A 25,993-nucleotide genomic window follows, 5' to 3' on the forward strand; every position below is an offset into this window, starting at 1 on the left:
TTGTCTCTGCAATAAATTAGTCATGGCAATACAAAGGAAAACATAGAAAAACCCTTTGGATGAGGTAGTGCATTTTCACAAGTTCAAAACAGGACATGGTTTTGTTATTTCATAAAAATGTAAATGTTTCGATCTGTTGAAGGACCCGAGGGCTGATGAGAGATTAAGTGAAGGAATGGAAGTGTTCTCAGTTTTAAAAGTAAAGACAAAGTGTTGAAAATTTAGAGTTTAAAGAAACATTCCCATGAAGACACACACACCCCGACACACAAACACCAACACAAGTAATTAAGCACAAGCCAGTCACTTGTCAGCGAGCACACACATTCCTCGACAGCACACACTCTCGCCCAAATCCTCAAAGTCAGAGGGTCTGTCGTACCACGTCTCACATAATTCCCAGAGACAATGCATCATCAAAGTGCACCCCACCCCCCCTCATTTCCGCCCTCCTATCTACCTGTTATCCCCCCACTCTGCCTGTCACACAGCAGCTCCGTCCTGCTAATCCCCTCTGAAAAGAAACGACGGAGCAGAAAATCACCTCTCCACCTCTGTCACACACTCCTCTGCTCTCTTTTGTCTTTAGCTCCGGTCTCCTGTTGACTCCCCCCTCTCAACAACGCCATCATCGCCTTCTCCACTTCCTCTTCTCTTTCCTCCTGATTTAGTCTTCCCTTTCCCTCTAACTCTCCCTCTCTCTGTACTTTTTGGTAAACTATATGTTCCATTTCCTCCCTTCATCCTGTCCCCTCTCTCTTTCCATTCAGCTGGAATGTAATTGGTTGATTTCTCAACCTGTCACAGACCAAACTCACCATAACAGACTCAGCCAAACACACCCTGTCAAAGCCAAACTAAATTAAAGCTGCCACAGACAGACAGAAAGACACACACAGGCGCACACACACACACACACACACACACACACACACACACAAGCAGAGATCTGATGTGTTTTGACGAGCACGCCAAGCAAATTACACCCACTCACTCAAAATTCATTGCCTCCTGAACACAGAGCTGCATGCCATGCACCTTACACACACACACACACACACACACACACACACACACACACACACACACACACACACACACACACACACATACACACACACACACACACACACACACTGACAGAGAGATAAAGCTACTGTTGAAGTACAACTTTAAAAAGCTCCAGATTTGTCTCCCACTGTTGGATCTTTTTGAGACCCAACAGAAACATGAAGCATTCATCACTGTTGCCGTTAAAAAACTGGGATCAGGTTCTTGGTCTGATTCTTATTCTTGTTCACTGTGATCACACGTTTGTACACATCTACTCTAAATCATTAATGAGCAATTAAAGCCCAGCATCTTCTGAGCATGTTCATAGGGAGCCAGCACTTTGCGGGCCTGTGAAAGCACTAAAATGGATGCACTTGTTCTGTTTTAGGACTGTAATCCAGCAGCAGATGTCATTTCTCCCATTAGGACGTAAAAGCTAGCAGTAGCAGCAGCTTGTGTTGATACCCGCTTGGCAAAAATAATAACTCGGAGTGAGATGTGTGTTCAGAGTTGAAAAGAAGCAAAGGGTGAGCTGCTTGACTTGCACTATTGTTGCAGCCTTTAAAGGCCTTTTGAATTTCACATTTTTTAAAGAGTATGTCCATGTATTTCACATATTACATGTTTTTTCTCTCTTTCTAATATTACATTGTCTTAAAGGTCCCATATTATGCAAAAATCCCTTTATTAAGTCTTTAAGTGAAATTTGTGGGTCTTTGGCTTTCCTCCCAGCCCACAAAATGTGATATTTAATGACAAAACCTGTATGTAGTAGTGCTTGTGAATGTAAAATCCTGACCTAAAACGAGCTGTTTGGATTTTGGGGATTTGCCGATGTCAGCGATTCCCTTTTTTGACCAATCAGGAGCAAGTCTGACTTGATTGGTCTACTGGAGCAGATATCCCCGAACCCCCTCCCCGCCAACTCCCTCCCCCAGCAGTGGGGAGGAGAATGCCAAAGTTGAAGAGCCATCACTGCACTGTTTTTGGCTGTAAACAGCCACATAGTTCCATGCACAAGCTTCCCATCTCAGAAGAAGACAAGACTAAGTGGCTAGAGTTCATTTATGAGGGAAATGTGCCAGCTACTCTCAGTAAAACTGTGCATGTGTGTGCTAGTCACTTCACGGCCGACTGCTTTTCCAACTTTGGACAGTACAACAGAGGGCTAGGGATAGACTGGTCCTGAATCCAGGTGCATTACCAACCATCTGCCAAAAAATGCTGTGTGCTGTGTAGCAGATGTAAGAGCTTTTCCTCAGGGCTCCCCCTGTCTCTGTGTTAGCTTCAGGATGCTAACTTTAGCTGCGGTTAGCCTGTTGTTTTAGCCTGTAATGTTACGGTAAACAAGCTTGTCTGTTTTCTAAACATTGTGCACTCAGAGCTTGTGGCGCCGCTCTCAGTGACGCGAAAGAGCGGGGTGGTATCAGCGGTGGCTCATTTACATATGAAGGTCACGCCCTCTAAATCAGAGCGTTCTGAACAGAGGGGCTATGAGAGCCTGGAAACAATGCTGCTGTGCTTGATTTATTGGCTTTTTGGACCAAAACATGTTACTACCATTTCATGATGACATCAATGATCCATATTAAACTGCAGGAAAGGAGCAGAATATGGGTACTTTAATTATTAAAAGTTAATTGTAGTTATAGACAGCGGCGAACTTAGCGAACAGGCTCCAGGCGAACAGTCATTTTGGAGCCTCTGCCCTGAATTACTGGTCTTATGTACCTCATATCTGTTACTGGTAACAGATATCCCATGCCCCTGCTTGTCAGCGTGTTCCTCGTTGCAGGTATGTTATGTTACTTTCTTATCAATTCATGGATTTATACTAAACAGAGAGTTTAGTCGGTGGAATAGGAGTGACAGAAAAAGACGGGACTCAACTTTCCCCTCAGTAAAATTCAAACAACTCTTCAAACATTTGTGGCCATACAGTTATACTGCAAAAAGCTGAAATCTTATCAAGTGTTTTTGTCTTATGTTCAGCAGAAAATGTCTTTTTAGACTTAATTTGAGCCACATTCACCTGGCTAGTCCAGAAAAATGTCTTGTTTCAAATTATTCAAAGACAAAAAGGAGGTCTGAATTTCTTGTAACAAATTCAAAAAAATCTGCCAATGTATCAAGAGAAAAGTTACTTGTATTAAGACATTATTCTAGTTTCAAGTACATTTTCTAGAAAAAAAATTCTTGTTCCACTGGCAGATTTCTTTACTGGTTACAAGCAATTCAGATCTCATTTTTGTCTTGAAATAACTTGAAAAAGACATTTTCTAGGCTGACCAGTTGAATGTAGCTCATATCAAGTATAACAAGACAATTTTTACTTAAAATGTGACAAAAAACTTGATAAGATTTCATTTTTTTAAAGTGTATAGTTGATGTGGACACCCATCAACATTCTGACGTGTGTGAAGCAGATGTTTGTCAGCAACAAAAACTATTTTATAATACGTAAAGTTCACAAATTTACTGGTTGCAAATACGCAAGTAGATTACATTTACTTGCACCGTCTCAGATTTTAGGGGCGAAATACGACCTTATAGGGGCAGTCTGGAGCCCTGCAAAACATGAGTAATGGATTAGACATCCAGATGCTGCTTTTGTGAAGAGATTTTTTTATAAAAACAATAACTTTGAGAACAAAATATAAAGAGAGCTTTGTATAGGGCCTGGAGCACCAGGAAAATGCCTGGTTTGCCTAATAGAAGGGTCCACCTCTGGTTATAGATGAGTATTAATCTAAGGCATTTTATTTAACAAGGCACAGAGGTCAGGGTTTCTGCTTGGTCTCATGGAGATGCACGGTTTAATATTACAGGTCATGCTTCTATATTTGCTCATGTTTAAAGACGTAAAGGTTGGGATCCTTCTTTGAAATCTCTGATCATTACCTCAAAATTCTTTTCAACCCAGCTGGAAAGTAAGGGGCTGCTCCAGAGTTATGCATGCTCTAAAAAAGAAACCATGCAAGGAGCAAATTTCGCTGACAAACAGAGCACAAATGTGTGACAAAACCCCTGCTGCTGCATTCTTATAAAGAGCCTCATTTGTTTATGTCTTGATGTCGCCTGACTTCCCTGGGGAATAACATGTTTTTCTGCCTGGAATGCATTTCTCTAAAGTTGTATTACTTCTTCTCAAGACTCTATCAACCACTCCAAAAAGTGCACCCACGTGTTTGAAGTCCTTGAAGGGGACGAACTGGACGATATCGCGCAGAACAGGCTCGCCCTTGGGAGAACGGAGAATCCCATCGTCCCCGTCCAATATCTGCATGTCTGTGAAATCTGCGTTGCCCACACCCACGATGATGACAGACATGGGGAGGTGGGAGGCGTGCACGATGGCCTCCCGCGTGTCCGCCATGTCGGTGATGACACCGTCCGTCAGGATCAGCAGGATGAAGTACTCCTGAGAGGGAGGAGAGAAGGGATTTGTAGGTAGGAGGATGTGGAGACGGGAGGAAGAAAAGGTGCTGGCTGAGTTTTTATGTTTTAAAAGTGGCATCTTGTCAGAAGCTAATTTGAATACAAGTCTTTCTAATCTGCCAGAAAGCCAGAGGGAAGCAGGAGGCATGAAGGCACAGAGGAATTTCTGCTTTAAAATTTATGACTGGAATTAAATGAATACCAATCACTTCCCGTCTTGATTAAAATTCCCCTCTTTCTGTGATGCTTTGTTCAATCTTTTTTCCTCTTCTGATGTCTTATTTTCCTGCTTTTTAATTGCTGTGTGTCTTCCCCTTGTCTCCCTGTGTGCTTCACACCGACAGCCACAACAACAGCAACAAAATGCTGCAGACTTTCTCATTCTCCCTCTCACCATGGCCTCTTTGGTGTGCATCTCCTCGGAGGCGGATGAGGCCACTTTCTGGATGATGGGGGCGATGTTGGTGGGCCCGTACAGCTGGATTTTAGGGAGGCAGTTCTGGTACGCCTCAACCACGCCTTGGATTCCTGAAACACACACAGAAAAATGCAGTTTTATTTCTCCTCCAGTCTTTTTGTCTAAGTATTTCACACTCTTTTCTCACCGGGTCAAAGTTCTTTCATCTCCATCAGACTCTGTGCGTATGGCTAAGTGAAAGAATTTTCTCCTAGTACACACAAACTGAAGCTTTCACACTTGTACCTCCACTGCAGGAAGGCAGCTATGTGAGGAGAAGAGCGCACAAGCTCATTTCACACATACAGATTAGTGTTGTTTCTCTCTGAATCTTTGAGCCTGAAGTGTCTGACAGATCTCCCAGCTGTGTGTGTGTGTGTGTTTGTGTGTGGTTAAGTGCCGGCCTGTGTGTGTTTTGTATGCGTGAGAGGGAAAAACAGAGAGTGGGGATAGATATAGAGGGAGAAATATGGGACTGACAGCGAGGGGGAGAGATGAGAGTGCAGAGCAGTGATACTGGCAGAGTGTTTTGGCCTCCTGTGATGCATGAATGAGAAAGTTTCTGTGATTCAAGAAGTTCAGGGTGTGAGTGTGTTTGACTGCTCACCAGCACATTCAGGGTTGTCCTCATCAAAGTTCACAGCAAAATCATGGGAAACCTTAACAGCAGAGACAACAAAGCTGTTAATTTAAAGCACACACTCAGCACAACATGTTCAGAGACATTCACAGGTGGACAGATGCTCTCTTCTTACACCATGATCAAAGGCAAGCCGTGCCTGCGAGAGATATTCAAAATCTTAAGTAGCCAGAACTACACCCCTGCTGCTGCAAACACACACACTCACACATACACACTTGCACATCCTGAATGTCTTACCTTGAAGTCGGGTGGTATCAGAGCTCCAAAACCAAACGCAGGGAACATTTTATCGCTGAAGAAAGACAGAGACACAGGTTTGTTGCTAACGATACAAATAGGCACAGAGGAAGAGACAAATAACACAAACATCAGGCTTCATTCACAAACTGTGTTAAAGAAAGTTTACGCCTGAACCCAAGATTCATGAATACTTTATGACCTGAATTTGCTGCACTCAGTGAACAAATTTAGAACAGCCTCAGTCCATGTATATGCACACATAATGAAGGCTGGGGTGTGTTAGAAACACACCTTACATAATGCAGAGCACGCTCATTGAAGTGGGATGCATAGGAAACGAGATTTAAAACTCTTAATCAACTAACGAATAACCAAAGGGACAAAAAAGAACATAAACCACATTTATGCAGTTATTAGCACAAAAGTGGACACAGAGGCCCCTAACCTCATGTAGATGAGGATTTCTCATCAAGCAAAGTGAAGCACCAGGCACAACGTGATCACACATCACATCAAATTAGTCTGCCTAAAGGAGTCTGACATATTCACCTCTACCTGTTGACACTTAGTAAGGTTACGTGCACACAGCATATAACTAAGGTCATAGCCCGATCATAAAGTCAGAGCATGGGGTCTAGACATGTCTGCGTATACACACAGAAAAGAGAATCAGATTTCAGGCTGAGAATGTCTCACCCTGCTTCGACAGGTGGCCTTGTTTCAGTTATTCCAAAGAGAAAGCAACATTGTAACAACAAACGTAGAGATGGATGCAGCTGTAGCTTTCTATAACGCTGAGGTTTACTGAATCTACTGCTCGTCCCAAAGCAATCGCATTGTCTAGGTCAGTGATTCCCAACCTGTGGGCTGTGCCCCCCTGGTGGGCTGCGAAGGCATTTCAAGTGGGTGCAGAATAATTTCCGAAATAAGATGATTAATTTGGTGGGGGTGTAATTTTATAAAGATAAAATTAAAAAAGAATAATGTTTTGAATTTAAAAGCTCAGTTACCTTTAAAACAATATAAAAAATGTTCAAATAATAATTTCATTATTTATTTATTTATTTTTCTTTCAAGTATTAGACATGTGCCAAGCAAATGAGAGATTAGAACTTTTATTGTTTTTGGCCGAACCACATTGCAGTATTCAGTTCAGACTTTTATGTTTGATCATCAATAAAGAAAATTGCTCTGAGAAAGCATTACATGGCCTCCATATTTATAGGGTTGGATGTGGGGTGCGAAAATTTTGGAGGCTTAAAAGTGGGCCCTGAGTTTCAAAAGGTTGGGAATCACTGGTCTAGGTGTGTCAATTTAGCCGTGCTTTGTCCGACTTTGGTCTGACTAAGCTGTTTACATATATTTCAATAGTCCCATCTCGCGCTGGTGATGCTCATAGTCTGATTTCTGAAGCAGCATGTAAACGTACTGACTGTGACAAACATTTTTGTTAGCTTAGTGTTCTAAAAAGGTCACTAATGTGGGAAATAAACTTAGCTTAGGTTGGTGTTGAGGATGACAAAATGATGACAGCAGGCACAGATTTAAGAGCAGCCTGAGCAGCTACTGGACCTCAACAAATCTCCCAACAATCTCACAGGGACAAGTAGAGTGTGATCCTGAACATGCTAACATACCAACTGGGTGAGACTCAACACTGCAATGTCATCTCACTAGGGCAGTTTTGTTTTAAATCCTTGTTGTTTTCAAACATTTGGTGGACCAACACGGTAATCTCATGTGTGTATGTGTCTGGATTTTCTGCAGGAGATGGAGTAAAGTACACATATCCACCTGAAAGTCCTTTTCTATGTCCAGGTCTTGAACATATTCTTCAAAACATATTAGCTTATTCTAAAACTGATTGCCTTCATCCTCATCATCGACTTTTTAGTTGCTGTCATGGATGTGAAATAAACTAGAGTGAAATACACTTTGAGTGAATTGTGTGTGTTGATGACAAAATACCAGGTATTGTATAAATATTTCAAATGAGGATGTTTTCCAGTATCTCTTGAACAGATGTGTTGTGGTCCTCTTCTTTATTTTCATGTGGTCTGTTTTTTGTTTTGTCTTTTGTTTCCCTGGAAACTTCAATCTTAAATCAACATCTCTTCTATTTTACCTGAGATGCGGCACATCATTTTTTTGGAACACAACATCCCTCACCTCGCTGTTGAAGCCAACTCCCTCTTTGCCAACTTCACTTCAGGAGAGGAAATTATTTTTTTTATTTGCTTCACTTTCTGAAACCATTTTGTTCAGTTTCTTCAGGTTTAAAATTCTCTGATTCAGGGGACACGATTTTCACTTCCAGCAACTTCAACCCCCTGTCAAAGAAAGAGGCGAAGGCAATTCCAGTTTTTTTATTGAGGTGAATGGGGCATGGCAGTGTGCTGGCAGCAGGCACATGGAGGTCAGGCTGGACTAACTCAGATTTACCTTCATGGTTGGAATAGATTTGCTGAATTACATGTTCATGAAACCAAATTATTCTATTAGTGAGAATTTCTCTGGGTATAAATTGGTGAATGAGGCCCACGGAGAGCAGGAGATTTATGATTTTACATGATAAACCTGTTGGAATCTCTTCATGCAGGACATTTTCTCCTCAGAGGGAAAGTCAAGTGTGTGTGTGCGAATGTGTGTGTCTGTTTAAATGTGTGTTCGTGCCAGCTAAATGATGATGGATGGTGCGGTTTCTACCTGTCATAGTCTTGGCAGATCTCCCCCACAGCCACCAGCGCTTTCAGATACTCGTTGGGCTGGTAGGGGTGGATGTAGTGGAGGGAGCAGCTGTTTCTGGGGTCCCCGTTGGAGGCTGTGAAGTCTATTGCCACCTGGAATTAGAAAACACACACACACAATCAAACACACACATACTCATACACAGTCACACTGCACGAGTGGGCATGGACAGACAATGACATGCTGCTGTAAATACTGAGGAGATTATATGTGACGAAACTTACTGTGAACTGGATTTGGCAGCCTCCCATAATGTAATCCAGGAAGGAATACATTTTGATTATCTGTCAGAGGAAATGTTTAAATTTAGTTCTTGGCATTAATTCAAGGTTGGATTTGATAAGAGCCAAACGAGGTGGATGGGCGCTGACGCTTGAAATGAGTGTTCAATAGAATTAGCAATCAATTAACATAAAATGTCCTGATAACAAGTTTGAAGCATTTTATTAAATAAAAACAAAACAAAACATAATACAAAAGCCCAAGCTTATCAAACATGACTACATGATGGCAGCTTATTTGTAAGGATTTGGGGGATTTGGATAATTGTATAATCACAAGATTAGCAGTATTCAAGTATTATCTGAAATTAATTCAATAATTATTTCATTAAAGCTTATGTTTACCCCTGGATTTTGTTTTTTAGAACTTCATTTTCTGTGGAGGAATAAGGACAGGAATAAATCCCAGTTTGTACAGTAAAAATAAACGGAGGATTCACACTCCTGAAAGTAGTTTTGTATTGTTTAATCAGTCGACGTTGTTGGTGGTAATGAACTTTTAAGTATATAAATGTGTCAATCAAAGCAAAGACAAAGAGGAATATTTGTCACATCCAACAACAGTGTTTTTTTTTTTCCCAATGTATCTTGTCTTAAATTGTTTTGTTCTCACTCTAATCTCTTGTTTCAGGTGTTGTGACTTCCTGCCCTCCTGTGTCACCACGCCCCTTAATGTGTCACACCTGTGTCTTATTAACCGCTCTCTCCCCGTGTGTATTTGTACCCAGTCTAATCTCCCATCTGTGCCAGTTCGTCTTGTCCCCTCAGTCAGTTTGCTCCAGCGTGTTTCCTTGTGTTGCAGTTTGGATCTTTGCCTGCCTTTTTGCTGAGGGCCCGTTTACACGACAACGTTTCATCTGAAAACGCTAAAACGCAATGAAAAAAAATCTGTGTTTACACAGAAACGCAGAGGGACTGAAAACAATGTAGTAAGCATGCCAGGCCTGTAAGTGGTGCTATAACTGTCTTGTCCACAAGCTGTGGTAGATCTTTTGATAGATCTCCACCGAAGTAGAGTTGAGCTGATCATCTGGTGAATTGGGGAATACCAAGTTAAAAAGTGGGGCAACAGATGCAGATTTTGTATGAAGACAGTCAGCAGATTGAGCAGCACAAGCACAACACGGTAGTTCGCGACGGTTGTACCAACGATACTGTTGTATGCGCGTGCGAGGCAGAGTGTGATGTCAGCGTTTCCACTGAAAACGCCGGTTTACTGTTTACACGGCAACGGTGTCGGGAGCCTTTCAGAAAAATCCCACTCTGTAGGCCGTTTTCTAAAGTTTGCATTTTAGGTCGGCTAAAACACTGTTTCCATGTATACGCACGCTGAAACGCAACAAAACTTTTGCGTTTCACCACAAAACCGTTGTCGTATAAACTGCCCCTGAGTCTCAGGCCATGTCCACACGTAGCCGGGTATTTGGAAAACCGCATATGTTTTTATACGTTTACGCCTGTCGTCCACATGAAACCGCAGCTTTATGTCACTAAAAACGACGTTTTCTGAAAACCCCGGCCAAAGTGAAGATTTGGGGATTTGGTTTCGTGTGGACGCTGGTAAACTGAGTTTTTGGTTCTCAAACGTCACAGCTGAATGATGGGGGCTCATTCTGATTGGCTGGTATGGGTTTCTACGTCAGGAATACACTGCCCATTATGGGTTTGGCGTGCTTGGAGCTGCACTCACCGGCAGATTTACCCGCTGCTTGGGGACGAAAGTATTAATTAAAATGAACGAGGGGAGGGGGGATACTAGTTTTTGAAAATACCCGGCTACGTGTAGACATGGCCTTGGTCTAGCGAACTGGATACCTCTGCCTGTTTTTTGCTTACGCATGTACTGACCTTTCGCAAGGATTAAACCATTCTTGAACTCTCTGCCTGTCCCTTGAGTCCTGCATTTTGGGTGCTATTCTGGTGTGTCACAATATTAATGTCACGGTTAAATAAATGTAAAAATGCATTAATGTTCAAAGAAAGATGTTGTTTCTTTTAATTGTATTAATGCAGTGAGAAACACAATGTAAACACACAGTATGTAGGCCTATGAGATAACTTCACATTATCTCATTAGTGAGACAATCATTACTTGCAGGCAGCATTGACCTGTGAGTCTGAAACATGTTAGGATTGCTGGAAGAGAGGGATAATTGGCTCTAATGTTGTGTTTCTTTACCTTGCAGTGGTTGAGAATGACAACCCCCGAGTTTCTGTAATTCTTCTTCTTCATCTGGTATTTGGGGTTGATGCACTCCCACTGAATCTAGGCAAACACACAGACATGCAGGTTTATTGTTATGTTGGTGTTGCATAGTGATGTGATTCAGGGGGGCTTGTTAGAGCCCGAAATGTAACAACAACCCAAAATGTAATTGAAAAAATATAATAAAGCCTGAAATGTAATAACTGGCTGATAATGTAACAAAAGTGCGGAGCCTGAAATGTAATAAAAAAATTTAATGAAACCCAAAATGTAACAAGTTGTTAAATTTTAGAGCTCACTGTCATAAACACATCAAAAACTGAGCTTTGGATTCACCAGGTGAGATTATTGGGTTGATACTGATGTTTGACCAACACTTGAACCAGTGTTTGAACATGTTTGACAAACTGCACGTTACTGATCTTTCAGAGATGATGTAAAATGCTTACTCTGCCGACACTTTTGATCGCGTGTGAAAATCAGTTTATCCAGCATGTGACCTCTCCTGCTCAATAAAAAACCCATCACCACAGGCTTGTCAGCATCATACTGATGACATATGGACATCATCAGGGGAAAATATCAGCTGACACGAATGTTCTGCTGATACATTGGTGCATCCCCATACTGAAAAACCTCAGATTTATGATGGAGTGAGGGGGCAGGGTCACTGGGAATGGATTGCAGCTGCTAGCTTTAAGAGCTGTGCATCATTTGCCTAAGTCACCTGCTCCACCTCAAGGTCTGATTACAGAGCACATTACACTAATGATGTTGTAAAAGAAATGCAGTCATTTCCACGTTTCATTTCAGCTCTGGGTAGTTTGCTCTTGATTTGTGTCTGGATGTGGGAATAAGCTGTCAGCATCCCCCCTCAGCACAGCCCACACAAGTGGAGGGAGTCGGAGTGATTCATCCCTTTGTCGTTGCAGTAACAGACATGTCAAAGTAACACTGACAGACCTGATTTATGAATGCACCTTTTAGTTCATCTGGCTGTGGAAATTTTTAGATAATGGTGAAATACAGCACCACAGTCTTTCCCCAGGTGGAAAAGCTTCATTTCAAGTGGGTGTGGCCATTGTGAGTTGGACATTTATTTTTTGTTAACGCAAGTTTCACCTGTTTGCACCAAATTAAAGCAAAGTGGTGCATTTAAATGAAAAAAAAGGTGTTGACACCACAGCAACACTGTTTTCTTGGTGCATTTTACCCTTTGCGTGTGCTTTGTGAGTCAGATAATGCTTGTACAGCTTCATTGCACAGTTAATTTCATTTTCCAGAATGAGACATGTCATATATCCTTCAACCTCTGACACACAGAAACCGGCACAAAGGCATGACATTATTACCTCCGCCAAGGAGGTCATGTTTTAGGGAGAGTTTGTCTGTTTGTCTGTGAACAACACAACTCAAAAAGTTACACACGGATCTTGATGAAATTATCAGGAAATGTTCCAAATGGGATAAGGAAGAAGTGATTAAATTTTGGAGGTGATCAGGATCACCGTATAGATCCAGGAGTTTTTTAAAGGATTCTTTATCATTGTGAGATAGGGCTGTTTTCACCTTATGTGAATATAACTCCACGATAAATGGTTGGATTGCTTTGCAAAAGAATACAAGACATGGTCACCATAATTTCTGACATATGTAGAAGTACAATCCAGATCCTGACAATATTCTGGATACTAAGAACTGGAATATGAAATATGTACTGGGTCATCATAATTTTCAACACTGTCAGGTAACAAATTATCATACAAACCTGAAACGAACACCAAATTGTAGCAGACAGTCTGCTGAAAGGGAGTATAACATTAAAGTAGGACTAAAGTGTTGCGTGACAATCACAATATGCTTGATGGAGGTCTGCGCTCTCTGAGTGCTTTTCTAGTTTTATTTAGATTCATTTCAGGTCACTTTTGATAAAAACCCAACATTTGGTTAATTATGATAAAAGTGTCTGACAAATGTATGCCAAAGAAAAGAAGGACTTTTTAAAAAAAAAACTTTTCCCAATTTTTTTCATTAGCGGGAGTAAAATTAAAAAAAGAATGTTAAGTATACCCTTTTTTGTTTGTGTGTGTCCTCACCTGTTTGCCCTCCTGCTCGGCTCTCACCTCCTTAAAGGTGGTCTGAAACTCCCCGATGAAGTCGTGCTTTCCGTTCGAGTCCCAGTCCCAAACTGTGCACTGGATCAGACACAGACACACACACACACACACACACACACACACACACACACACACACACACACACACACACACAAATACACACACACACACAAAACACAAGCACACACATACTTAGTAAGAGCCCTGCTGCAACACTGTCACCTGCACACACACACACACACACACTCACACAGGGGCTGGTGGCATGCAGGGAAATGCCATGCTGAATGATTGATAAGGGCGGTGTTAGTAGGGGGGCAATGGAGCGGTGAAATATTAATCTGAGGATGCTGAGAGGGACGTGGCTTTGGAGACAGCTTTGTGTGTGTGTGTGTGTGTGTGTGTGTGTGTGTGTGTGTGTGTGTGTGTGTGTGTGTGTGTGTGTGTGTGTGTGTGTGTGTGTGTGTGTGTGTGTGTGTGTGTGTGTGTGTTCAGGCGTAATAGTTTTTTGCTCTCTAAGGAGCTCATAGACAAGAAAAATGGCCTCAATCAAGAGTTAAAGGTGCAGGTCAGCAGGCCAAGGCTACGCACATCATAAAGACACAATCTTGTTATTTCTAAACGTGAGAAAAAGCATCAACATCCAGGCCGAGTCACAGAGTCTGTGCAATCAATAATATTCAACACAGTCAGTCAATAGAGACGCTCATTTACACAGAAAAATGCTTCCAGCTCTCATGAAGCTTTAATGATTGTGAAAGACCCAATTTGCCGTTAAGCCTTGTGACCTTCTTGTCTCAGGTCTCTGCAGCGGTGAGCGATCAGAACCAATCCAACAACGCCTGATTGAAAACAACGACCTACAGTAATCCCCTTATTACCTGTCCTCTACTTAAACTGCCAAGTGCCTGCACCTGAAGAGTGCGTGTCTGCCTTCTCTTGTCTGTGTGATCATTAGTCTTTGTTTTGACAGTCATTTTTGTGTGAGCAGGCGAGCGCTCCTTTTTGCAGCCTTCCTTCTCACTTCAAGTTGCTGAAAGCTGTGAGACAAAGTGATGAAAAAATGAAGAGCTGCCGTTCCGTTCGGTGCGTGTTAACTGTTGGATGGAGAGGGGGAGAGGGAGACCGAACAGAGGGACGGAAATAAAAGAGTTGAGGTGAGGAAAAGGGTGAGGTGAGGCACAAAGGAGGAGAAGGACAGACTCTGCACAGGAGGGCGATACATTTATGCATTGGTCAGTTAAGAGCCGGTGAAAAGGATGCGCTGGTCTGAATAGAAATCTCTGCCCTGCCATTTCTCACTCTGCTGCTTCAAACAGGTAGCCCTGGAAACCACAGCTGATGGCAAGAATATGTGTGTGTGTTATGTGTGTGAGAGCCCTTTCTCCTGCTGTCAGGAGCCATGCAGAGTTAAGACGCCTCTGAATATTTAATGCATATCTCATGTTTATTCATGCAAAAGAATAACAGTTTGGAGCTGATGTGAGGCCACGTGTGCAGACACATTCAAAGATCTAGCCTGGGAAGTAAAGGTGAGAGTTTAGGACGACCACCGAGCTCTTTCACACCCATCAGGCTCTTTAAATAACACATCAGGAGAGGCAGCACATGACCTGAGCTCAACCCATGGCTCGGGGAAGGAAAGTGGACGGGGATGCCTGAGGCTGCTTTCTGACTTCTGGAGTTGTTCACTTCAGCTAAATGCTGCTGGCATGTGGCTCTTTAGAAAGGGTTTAGGTTTCACAGATCTTTTCATTAGTATGCTGCACAGAGAGAAATGCTTGCATAGATACACCTGCAGTACTTTAGCTTTTTTTTGCAATATTAGTATTCCTCCCCAGTGGGAACTTCTGAAGAAGCTGTGCCCAAGATTTTCAAACACTAATTAATTTATAGTCACAGATGATATTTAAGGATAAATTAAATCATGTTACTATTATAATAACCTACAAGAGTGGTACCTGGAACTAGAGATGTCCTCCCTTCTCTTCATGTACGAATACTTAATATTGGCTGCCACTATTAATTTACACAGTATGACTTTGACTTTGCATCTCCTCTTTGGTTGCATAAAACGGGAAGAACTTCTGTAGTTTTATTCCCTCTCAGTGTCCCTTTTCAGTGCACATAGGACTGCAGAAGTTGTATTTGACAACACAGCTGTCATCAACCATTTTTTGAAGCACTGAATAACTAATCCAAACTAAGGCTTGCATATAAATAAACATTATAAAACAAACTATCATGGTGACAAATATGTATGATGACAGAAACCGTGTCTGAGAAGAACTGTTGGGGTAAAAAATTGTGTTGGTTTAAAACTTATAAACAATCTTTTTTTCTGATGGTGTTTTTTTTATTTATTTGCTGACACAACTATCAAATTTAATCTTCCTGGCTCGCATTTGTTTAGCTTTTTCCAAATAAGATGTTTTGAAAAATCACACTTCCCCCACTTTTCATTGCAGTCCTTCTTCCCACTGAATTAATTATGGATCAATTTTTAAATCTGAAGTCAAAGCAAAAAAAGACTCATTAAGAACATTTACAATCTGGCATTCAACTTGTCTAATAACTCACGGCGTGCGGCCTGGGACCTTTGACTGAAGACCAATAGGAGCAGATATTAAGCTCTATGCATACCTCCTCAGTGTGTGCTAGACACGGTCTTCTGCAGCGTAAAGTTTTACATAGAGGTTACCATATCAACACCATGTTGGCTATAATATATCCTGCAAAAATTGATGCATGCAACAGGTGTAAGCAGTTTCCTGCTGATTATATGCATATGTTTATATCCTGCAAAAGGCTGAACAAGTTTGGGGCATCAATATTTTCCCCCTGCTCTCCCCTTTGGGCTTGTTTTCAGCAATAACTTGCAAAAGTGTACTCGACAAATGATCACTTTTTCTACTTTATTAGCTCACGGGCTTATTGTCTTAAAATGGACCCATCCCTCCAACTCATAACAAATGGATCAAAGAGTTGAGAAAGAGTGTATCTTATCAGAGAAGATTAGGTGATGAACTCATGTTTGTCCACCAATTTGCCTGTGCGTCTCTGATCGGCAGCTGGAATTTGTTGGATGTGTGCAGCACAGACATTTTCCACTTGAGAAGGGCCGCACAAGAGGGCAACGCTACTAAAATGACGTCATTTAGACGCATCATGCATAAACCAAGCTTGAGGGTATTTCAAAGTAATTTGTCTTCACTTTTGGGGAGCTGACTGTCATTCCTCCTTGCATGAGGCTGATGTGACACTTGTGTGATTAAAGTTCACAAGAATAACTATGGTGTCTAAAAAAGGGATAGGCTGAGTATCAGGGCCAATATTTGGCACTGGCTTTTTTTTAATGCGACGGCTGATATGAAACTCATTCTGAAACCCAAAAACTATGTTGTTTTGGCTCTGATGCTCCTCTGCACAGAGTTTCTCCCTGTCTACCCTATGGAAGCCCTAGATGGTCATTTTAAATCAGTCATGTAAAACCAAACAGAAAACTGCAACTGCATTACATGCCTGTAAAAGGCAGCATAAACTCGATTCTGTCCAGTTTTATTGCAGTTACATAGACATTTTTTAAAACTTTTTTTGCTGTAGAAAACTTTATCTATTTACTTTTTAAGTTTTCATTTAACTTTATAAAACATGCTGCTAAGCCTGGGAGCTGTTTAATAAACATATGGTTGAAGGTATTTGATTGAAGTTAAGTGTTGGAGTTTGTATTGTTCAATTTTTTTTACGCCAATATTTTCACTTTGATTGCAAATGAATATCGGCTTCAAATATCGGTTATAATTCTCCTTACCTACTAATAATCAGTATCGGTATTGGCCCAGAAAAATCCATATCAGTCTATCTCTAGTCTAAAACCCTGACTGCTGACAAATTTCCAGCTTTGATGAACATAACAATCTCTGTTGCACCATGTCGTCATTCTTTGCCATAATCAGGTGATACAACGTGACAATTTTTAAGAGCTTCATCATTTTGGTTTATGGTATTTTGGTTTTGGTGTATTTGATAATATCTGACTCTTTATTTCAGGCACTAACTGAGGTTGATTCCAAACCTGACGTTGATACTAACTAATTTAAATTACTAAAGCAGACTTACCTTTAGCTCCCTGTCCTGGTCCCCGCTGCAGAGTGTGTTCAGAGAAACTTTGAAGGATTTCCAGTTTGGGCTCAGGTTGTTCATGACCGTCTATTGGTAAAGGAAACATCTTTCAGTGATCACATGCAAAGGCAGGAAACAACGTGTGTCTCTTGTGAATGTTATTACCTCAGTTCTGTGTACGAGTGACTCAGTCCCATCATCATTTATCCTGAAAATCTCCAGAAAAGGGTCTGACTTGCTGAAGAAATCCTTCAGAGGGGAAAACTCAGATGTAAGGTGTTGCATCAGAGTTGCCTTTGATCACCATAAATCATTCACAGCCTAACAGAATCATCTTTTCACCCTGTTTTTCTCCTCTTTATTTCTTCCATGAAATCCCTTTCCTGTCCTCTCCAATTTACCTGCCCCTCCCTTGCTTTCTTTCATCGTTCCCTCGAGGTACAACTTGTTTGGGTTAGTCATCCGTAGCTCTGTGTGTGTGTATGTGTGTGACGGCTGAAAATTAATATAGTTATCCATGTGTGGTGAGATAGGAGGGGAGGGGTTATTGGGGAGGGTGGCCACCAATCTCAGCAGGCCTTCTCTAATGCCAGATTGTACTCTTGTGTATTGTGTGCGAGTTTCTTCAACGCAAAATCCCATGGCCCTCCACCCACACACTTTTTCTGCCCACACACACACCTGCCTTCTTCCACTTTCCTGAATGTTCACTCCTTTCATATTAAAAGACAACACGCACAGTCTTTTTAGAAAGCGGACGCACAAACCTTGTCGTCTAGCTTACGAGCGCTGAAGGAGAGTTCAACGTAATCATCATTACCCGACAACTCCTCTGCTGTCACCTTTAAAGTGGGGGAGAGGGGGAGAAGAACGCAGGGAGAGAAGATGAGGTAAAGACAGACAGGAAGGAAAGTAGAACAAGGAGGTGAGAGAAAATGAGATGGAAATGAGGAAGAGAGAAGACTAGAGAGGAAACATCGTCAAATTAATTATCTTCAGAGTGTCTGAGTGCAAGAAGAGGTGCATGCTTGATTTGAGTGTTTGTGTATGTGCATGTGTGTGTGTGTGTGTGTGTTTGTATGTGCGTAATTGAAGTTGACTGACTTTGAAAACACTGTCGTACCGTTATGGAAGACTTCCCCGCAGTGTTTCCCTGCTTGAGTAGAGCTTTGGTCAGTTTCCTCTGGGAGACGATCTGAAACAAAGACACACAGCCTGCATAAGATCCACACAGTGACTCCCTCAGACAGCTCGTCCTGTTAGTGTCACCCTGCTGTCACGCAGCACCTTTACTTAATGTTAGCTCTCTACCTCCTTACACACCCAGTGGACATAAAGCAGCACAGTTGAGTCACCTTTCTCTGTACCTGTCAGATGTAATTTTCTCTGTGGTTATATCACTGGTTTGATCTGCCAGCTCTGACTTCTTTCACCTTTAACTTTTTTTTTTTGAGCTGTCCAGGTGCGAGCAGAATGAAGCATGAATCTAGGCAACAGAGGGGGATCCACTGGGTGATCTTGACATCAAAAGACGACACAGATGATAAATATTGCAATAGAGTTAGTTCTCAGTAGGATCAGGGACACTGGAAAGGTACCAAAGCTCAGGAAAACATATGACAAAAAGTGAACCAAACATGTTGAACATTGGGCAGCTTAACTCTGGAGCTTATCTCTATTCATGAAAAAGAAATGTGCACGAGCATGTGTGTTTTTGAATACGATATTAAAATTGAGTACAGTCTTTGTTTGGCATATGGTCATGGGAGCTTTAGGCATTTTTGATCATTTTACACACAAAATAAAGGACATCCTAGAATCAAACATTACTCGAAGCTCCTGTGAGGACGCACTGCTGTTGACAACTCTGTCTGACACACAGAAGGAGTGTCTACAGGGTTTCAAAGAAAGATAAGCTGGTTTAGTTGCTGATTGTTTTGTTTGCTGTTCCACTAAAAATGCATGAATATTTATTTCAAGTTGTCTTCCCATATGTACAAAACTTCAAAGGGAAGAAGTTGAGAGGAATTGTAACTAGTGCAAATTTTTGGACCCCCTGTGGACAGTGTTGCATCTCATCTCTTTGCTGATCTTTTTTTTTTTAATTTCTTAGAGCATACACACACAAAAATCACTGAAAACTCCTTTAGATTAGAAAAGGTAATTCAATTACTGATTACTCCTTTAAAAAGTAACTTGGTTACTCGAGTGATTAGTTGATTTGGAAGGTGACCAAGTTAGATTACAACTTACTTTTTTAGTTACATTCAGTAACTGCTAACAACACCCCTCCACCACCTTATAGAGCTGCACAGTTTAGCATTGACTACAATGAATGATAGTTTGATTCTACTTGTTTTATTAAAAAGGGAAATGCAGAGATCATAGGTAGTTTTGAAATATGTATTCTATGATTTAAAACAAAATATATCAATTTTGAATTTTAAAATAAGACTAAAGAAATCTTGTACCGTACTATTTTTGGTGCATTACAAACAGGCATAATTTTAGCTTTAAATTATTTATTTTTCTAAATCTTTGTTTTAGTTATGTCTGGTTTTTAGTTTCATTTTTGTTAAAGCTGTAGCCTATTGATGCTGTATTTGTAACATAAATAAGCACATAACTCACATAATCCCCAGTGCCTCGGTTGGGGCACCCAAGTCTAAAAAGTCTGGACACGCCCCTGCTCATTGGTGCGTACCTTGTTGCAGGTAGCCTACTTTATGTTGCTCAGCTCATCAACAGATGGGATTTAAACTAAAAAGAGGGTTCAGCTCATGGATTAGAGGTTAGAGGTTAGAGGTTGTAGTAGAAGCTAAAGCAAAATACATTAACCAACTTTCTTCCAGGTACAGGTCAAACAACTTGTCAATCATTTATGGCCATATTTACTACATGTGAGTGCTCATCATGCTGAAAACATGATTTGTCGCATACGGGACTTCTGTCACTCCCAGAGGAAGAAAAGAAATACGATTAGTAACTTATATCTGATTACTGGTTTGAAAAAAGTAACGCGTTAGATCACTTGTTACTGAAAACTGTGGTCATATAAGGGTAACGCGTGACTAAGTAATTCATTACTGGCATCACTGGTTACATTATGACTTTAATGTTGTAACATAACAACTTAAATCCTGTAACATTACAACTTTATTCTCATTATCCTATTGATTTTTTTTTTTTTTTTAACGGTGGCCCGGATACTTCACTGTATTCCCTTGACACCTACAATCATTTACTTTTTTCACTGCCTGGGGGCAACAGGAACAAGCTTGTCATCAAATTAAAGACGTATAACTTTTTATTTAGCAGGGCTATTTGTCGGGAATTTACAAATGTAGCAGCTCCACAGCAACATTAGTATTCATTTGGAGTTCTGCTTTCTATGGACATTCAACATGCATCAGATACACTCTCTGCTAGACAAACTGTGGTTCTTAAACCAACTCCTGAGAAGATTAATGGCTGTTTGGCTGCTGAACCCTCAAATACATTGCACAGCTAGTTACAGTAATTGATGGATAGACACACAGAAGCTCTGCATGGAGCAAATAATAGTCAGTGGCTTCCTATATATTCAGAGTCAGTCATTCCACTGGTGCTATACAACCTTAAAACTAATAGCTTGTAAAGAAAAAAAAAAAGCATGTTTTGTATGGCTGCTGACATACTGTGTTAGATCTGTTGACACAATGCTTCTGTGATATTTCTCTCCCTGGGTACATGTTGCAGCAATACAACACTGCCAGTGGGGCAGAGGGGCTGCCTCTGTTTATTCAAAAAGATAATTCATATGCTGAAGCAGCAAATGGCACAATGTTAAGATCACTATACAAAGCCTCTGACAAGCCAGACTGTTGTTGCTGGAATCGTTTAAAATGTTAGCAGAGTTTTATACAGCTTCAAAACTCCCCTGACTCTTCTAAATCCTCTTTTCCTTTGTCAGTTATCTCCACTCTCACAAGCGACGTAAATCCTACAGCTTTATGTTGCTGATAACCTATCTGAAAGAAAGGGTGGAAACAAACATTTAAGGACACGTAGGACTTTCACTTCTTTCTATCATCTCTCTTTGTACTTCCCCACAATGTGATTTAGTAGCTAATTTCATAAAATCAACTCACTCGACTTGTTAATGAGCGCTCCTGCAATTACAATTTCCTTCTCAAATGCTCTTTTAACTTCCTTGATGCACGTTCATAAAACAAACCTTAAAATACTGATTACAACTCCAGCATTAAGAAGGAGAACAACACCACTAAGTGCGAAACAAGGCCGTGGTTATTAGCATATGCAAATATGAGTGTGCCTTGAAAACATAATTCAAAGCGCCCTCTGGACTTTTCCTACCAAGGACTCAAGGACAGACACAGCGCTGTGTAAACGCAGAAAGTGACAATAGGCAGCCTCAAGTGAAATGGTCACATTAGAATTCCATGCATGGCCAAAGTTTTCCCTCTGATTTAAAGTTGCTCTCTCATCTTATAATTAAAGCCACATTACTCTACATTTAATATCCCAGCAAGCTAAATGCATGCTACAAGGTTTAATAACCCATCCTGCAACTGTTCTGCTCAGTGCTTACAGGTGGCATACGCAGACAGGCGTGTTCCTCAGCAGTAAAAATAGCGTGTGTTGTACATGCAATTGTACACACTGTTGCACATAAGTCTGCTTCTGCTTGGCATTACATGCTCATATCATCTCTTTCTCTCTCTTTACCTCACGTTAACATGTGTTCAGAAGTGCTCCTATCAACCTGGAACTTCATGCATCATTTAGCTTGTGCAGTGACTTCTAGGAAATCTCTGTTTTATTGAAAGGGTATCTGGTAGAGAAAGACTAAAAGTGACAGTAACATGCAGCACCTGTATGCTGGTATAATAAACAAGGTGGTGTGTGTTGCTGACCTGGCCTAAGGTGCACTCCATGGCCCCCAGGAAGTCAGCATCACGCAGGCCGTTGTTTCCAGAGCTGATGTCATGCAGCTCAAAGCGGAGCCTCTGAACCTCCTCAAAGTAATAGTCCACCAGGAAGATCTTGGAGAAGACCGGGCCGCTACTGCTGCGAATCACCTCTGTGCGGTCCACCTGCAAACACACAAGCAGAGACATAAATAAATGGAAACACAAACTTGAACTGAATTTTTGTAGGTTTGAAATTCTTGAGGATCCCATCACTGAGCTTGACCTCAGCCAGACTCCTCCAGGACCATAAAGTTGAGTAACACTGACTGAATCTGAATGATATATAACTTGTAAAAGTTGTGAAACCATTACACAAACTCTGCTGTCTCAGAGATATCCTCTGAGTTGTTGAAGATAGCAACCAACCAATTGACAAATCTAGAAACTGGCAAAGAAATCTTGGTTGCAGGCTGACACACCTACATGTCTGTCAATGTAGCCACCCACTTTTTGATACTAAATAATGCAAAAATCACAGCCTTTATAAAATCAAAACAAATAAACAACACAAGAAAAAAACAACCTGTGTTTTACAAATAAGAAAAAAAAATAAAGAACAGTTTGCACTTCCACATTGCTGCTTGTTCATAATGTGATTTATTTGTTTTCACATAAATGTAATGGCTTGATAAATCTCTTGATGTAATTGTTTAAAAGCCTTTTTCGACACATTAAATATCCTGTGAGTAAATTTCATTTTGTGTCAGCTTTGAGCGTTAAGTTCTTCTTGTCACTTTGCTGATTTCACACTTCATGAAAAATGAACTGAATTACTCTGAAAGAATTGCTGTTTCATGAAAATCACCATCTGTTTTCTCAAAATCAAACTTATCTCTCATCAGTAATCTTGAGGCAGTTTACTCGACAACGTTTCCCCAAACTGCAAAAAATGAAGTGAAAAAAATGTGCATTTACAAGGAAACAGAGGGACTGCAAAAGCTGTGGTCAAAATGCCAGGCCTGTAGTTGGCACTATAACTGTCTTGTCTGGAAGCAGTTTTAGTAGATCTCCACCAAAGTAGGATTGGGCCAATCATCTAGCGCAGGGGTTTCAAATCTTTACTATGCCAAGGCCCCCAGACAGTATTTGCTTCTGGCCAGGGCCCCCCTTTGGAAACAGACATCGTTTCAAAAGATGTAAAGAAATGTCAACTTTAAGAATGTATTTTCTAACTTTAATTCCCTTTTCAATAATTATTACATTTGTTTAGAACAGGAAATTATAAACAAACAAAAGCCAGACTCACATAAGTAGGTTGTTGCAAAAGAGAGAAGGCATTTCAGGGCTCTGTCAGCCAATGTGGAATACTCCTTTTTTTTTTTAACAATGTGTTTATTGAGTTTTTGACATTTACATTGCAAAACATTTTGACCCATTTACTTAATAAAATGAATAAATAAAATAAAATAAAATAAAATAAAATAAAAAGGGCAATAATTGGAATATTCCTTTCTTACATGTAGCTTCTTTTTAGACATGGGAAGAGCCTCAAAGTTCAGTTCAGTTCAGTTTTTCTAGATAGCTTCATAACAGGCACAAACCGCCAGGTTGACACAGGTCATTACATCATCATGCCTAAGTTGCAGCAGTTAGGTTCCATTAAGAAACTTGAGAATCCAACGATTACGGAACTTAATGTGTTGTATGTTCAGGATGAATGGTTACAATTATTTAAAAAAAAAGAAATAATAATATCAACAAAAATAATATCAACAATAATGATAATAATAATAATGTCCTATTTTACCCTTCCCTCTAATTTTCTGGGGCCATACCACTGTATCAAGTGTATTGGCGAATGCTAATTGCAGAAGTGGTGCAATAGATGCTCATTTTGTTTAAAGACAGTCAGCAGATTCTGCAGATCGAGCAGCACAAGCACAACGCGGTAGTCTGCGACGATTGTAACAATAGTACTGTTGTATGCACAAAGTAGATCATGATGTCAGCATTTCCACTGAAAACTCCTGCTAACTGTTTACATGGCAACAGTGGCTGTGGTGTTTCAGAAAAATTTCACTCTGGAGACCATTTTCAAAAGTTTCCCAAACTCAATGAATGTTGCAAACGGCTTCACTTTGTCTGACACCAACTCTCTAGTAGCAATCACAAGCATCAAGCTGAAATAAAGAAAAATGACTTTTTCTTCTAATGGCTTTGTTTGGTCATGAAGAGGCACCAGGATTCATTTCAGTCCGTTTCAATACCAAACAAAAACCTCCTCACAGGAGCTTTAAGAAATCTTTGAACTGCTTTATGTCCATCTGTAAGACCACAAAGGCCTTTGTCTCACATTTTTCTGAGCATCATACAAACATAAACAGTCTCTCCGAATGAAAACCTGTAAGCAAATTGTATGTTCTTATTCAGAGGGCCTGACTAATTGAGGGTACTAATCATAAAACTGCTATTTCACAGTAGGCACAGTTGCATTGTTACTCAGTATTTTATGTTTTTTCCAAACGTGGACTGAGGTATGAAGATTTCATTTAACATTCAACACCCTGCCTCTGTGCATCGATCATGAACCACTGCAGACTTTTCAGAACTGCGGCAATCACCACAAATACCATTACCACACTGTTTACACTCATCAACTCCAGAATTGGGATTATAGATTTTCTCCCTTTTCTTTTTGATGGCTTACATCACACAAGTGCTTTGACTTGACAGAGAGGCGACTGTAGTTGTAACATTGATCTCACATTTTCTTCTCTCTAACTGCCTGTCACAGAAAGAAATAGAAAAGCCAAACAAAAGTCTTTCTCAGCGCTGCCAACAAAACATATTCAACACAAGCAGCAACAACTGGGATTCTTTTATCCTTGATAACCCTTTGGCACAGATGCAAACACTCTTTCTCTCTCACACACACAAACACACACACACACACACACACACACACACCAAAGTGAGTGGCATATCATCGGACTCAAGAAACACAAACAGATTTGGCCTTTATCTGACACTTACCTCAATAGGCTGGCATCTCATTAAAGCAAAACAAATCATGAACACACACACACACACACACACACACACACACACACACACACACACACACACACACACACACACACACACACACACACACACACACACACACACACACACACACACTGATTCACACGCCCAGTGGCTTAAGCACTTTCTCTGAGAGATTATCCAATTAAGAGCCTCTGAATCTGATGGATGGTGATAACATTTGTTCATTCCCACTCTCCCACATAGAAGCTTTTAGTAACACACACCCACACACACACACACACACACACACACTCACACACACACACACACACACACACACACACACACACACACACACACACACACACACACACACACACGCACGCACATAAATACACTCACACTTACACACAAACATGGACATATGCACCATTTAACAGAGCAGTGTAATATCGCTTTGTGGAGTCTCACCAGACATTGTCATGCTGCACTACTTTCTGTGCACTTGATCTTGAGCCTCTGAGAAAAGTGTGTGTGTATGTGTGTGTGTCTGTGTGTGTGTATGTGTGTGTGTGTGTATTCATAAATGTCTGTTTTAGTGTGTCAGTGTAGCACTAGATTTGTGTGAGGATGTGTGTATGGTGTGGGTGTGCTTATCTACATATTTAAAAAGGTAGACACTTCACGCAGCATATGTCTTTCTTCCTAGGATAAAAGGAATAAAACCGAAGGACGGATGATGATCCAT

At 40.8% G+C, this 25,993-nt stretch overlaps 1 protein-coding gene across 1 annotated transcript in view; it reads right to left on the bottom strand.

Moving 5' to 3' along the window:
* Positions 1 to 25,993, bottom strand: part of cpne4b (copine IVb) — a 35,078-nt gene that overhangs the window by 1,737 nt on the left and 7,348 nt on the right. The window contains exons 3-15 of the mRNA XM_074686154.1: positions 22,222 to 22,401; positions 18,429 to 18,500; positions 18,073 to 18,147; positions 17,471 to 17,554; positions 17,303 to 17,392; positions 13,163 to 13,261; positions 11,040 to 11,126; positions 8,804 to 8,863; positions 8,538 to 8,671; positions 5,829 to 5,883; positions 5,556 to 5,607; positions 4,886 to 5,019; positions 4,238 to 4,474 (exon numbers count right to left, since the gene is read on the bottom strand). Of these exons, the coding sequence (XP_074542255.1) occupies positions 4,238 to 4,474; positions 4,886 to 5,019; positions 5,556 to 5,607; positions 5,829 to 5,883; positions 8,538 to 8,671; positions 8,804 to 8,863; positions 11,040 to 11,126; positions 13,163 to 13,261; positions 17,303 to 17,392; positions 17,471 to 17,554; positions 18,073 to 18,147; positions 18,429 to 18,500; positions 22,222 to 22,401 (1,359 nt within the window). The remainder of the gene's footprint in view (positions 1 to 4,237; positions 4,475 to 4,885; positions 5,020 to 5,555; positions 5,608 to 5,828; positions 5,884 to 8,537; positions 8,672 to 8,803; positions 8,864 to 11,039; positions 11,127 to 13,162; positions 13,262 to 17,302; positions 17,393 to 17,470; positions 17,555 to 18,072; positions 18,148 to 18,428; positions 18,501 to 22,221; positions 22,402 to 25,993) is intronic.

The sequence above is a fragment of the Halichoeres trimaculatus genome, unplaced genomic scaffold, assembly GCF_033239565.1.
Source record: "Halichoeres trimaculatus isolate MK-OKI-2021-1 unplaced genomic scaffold, fHalTri1.1 fHalTri1_scaffold_14, whole genome shotgun sequence".
Lineage (NCBI taxonomy): Eukaryota > Metazoa > Chordata > Actinopteri > Labriformes > Labridae > Halichoeres > Halichoeres trimaculatus.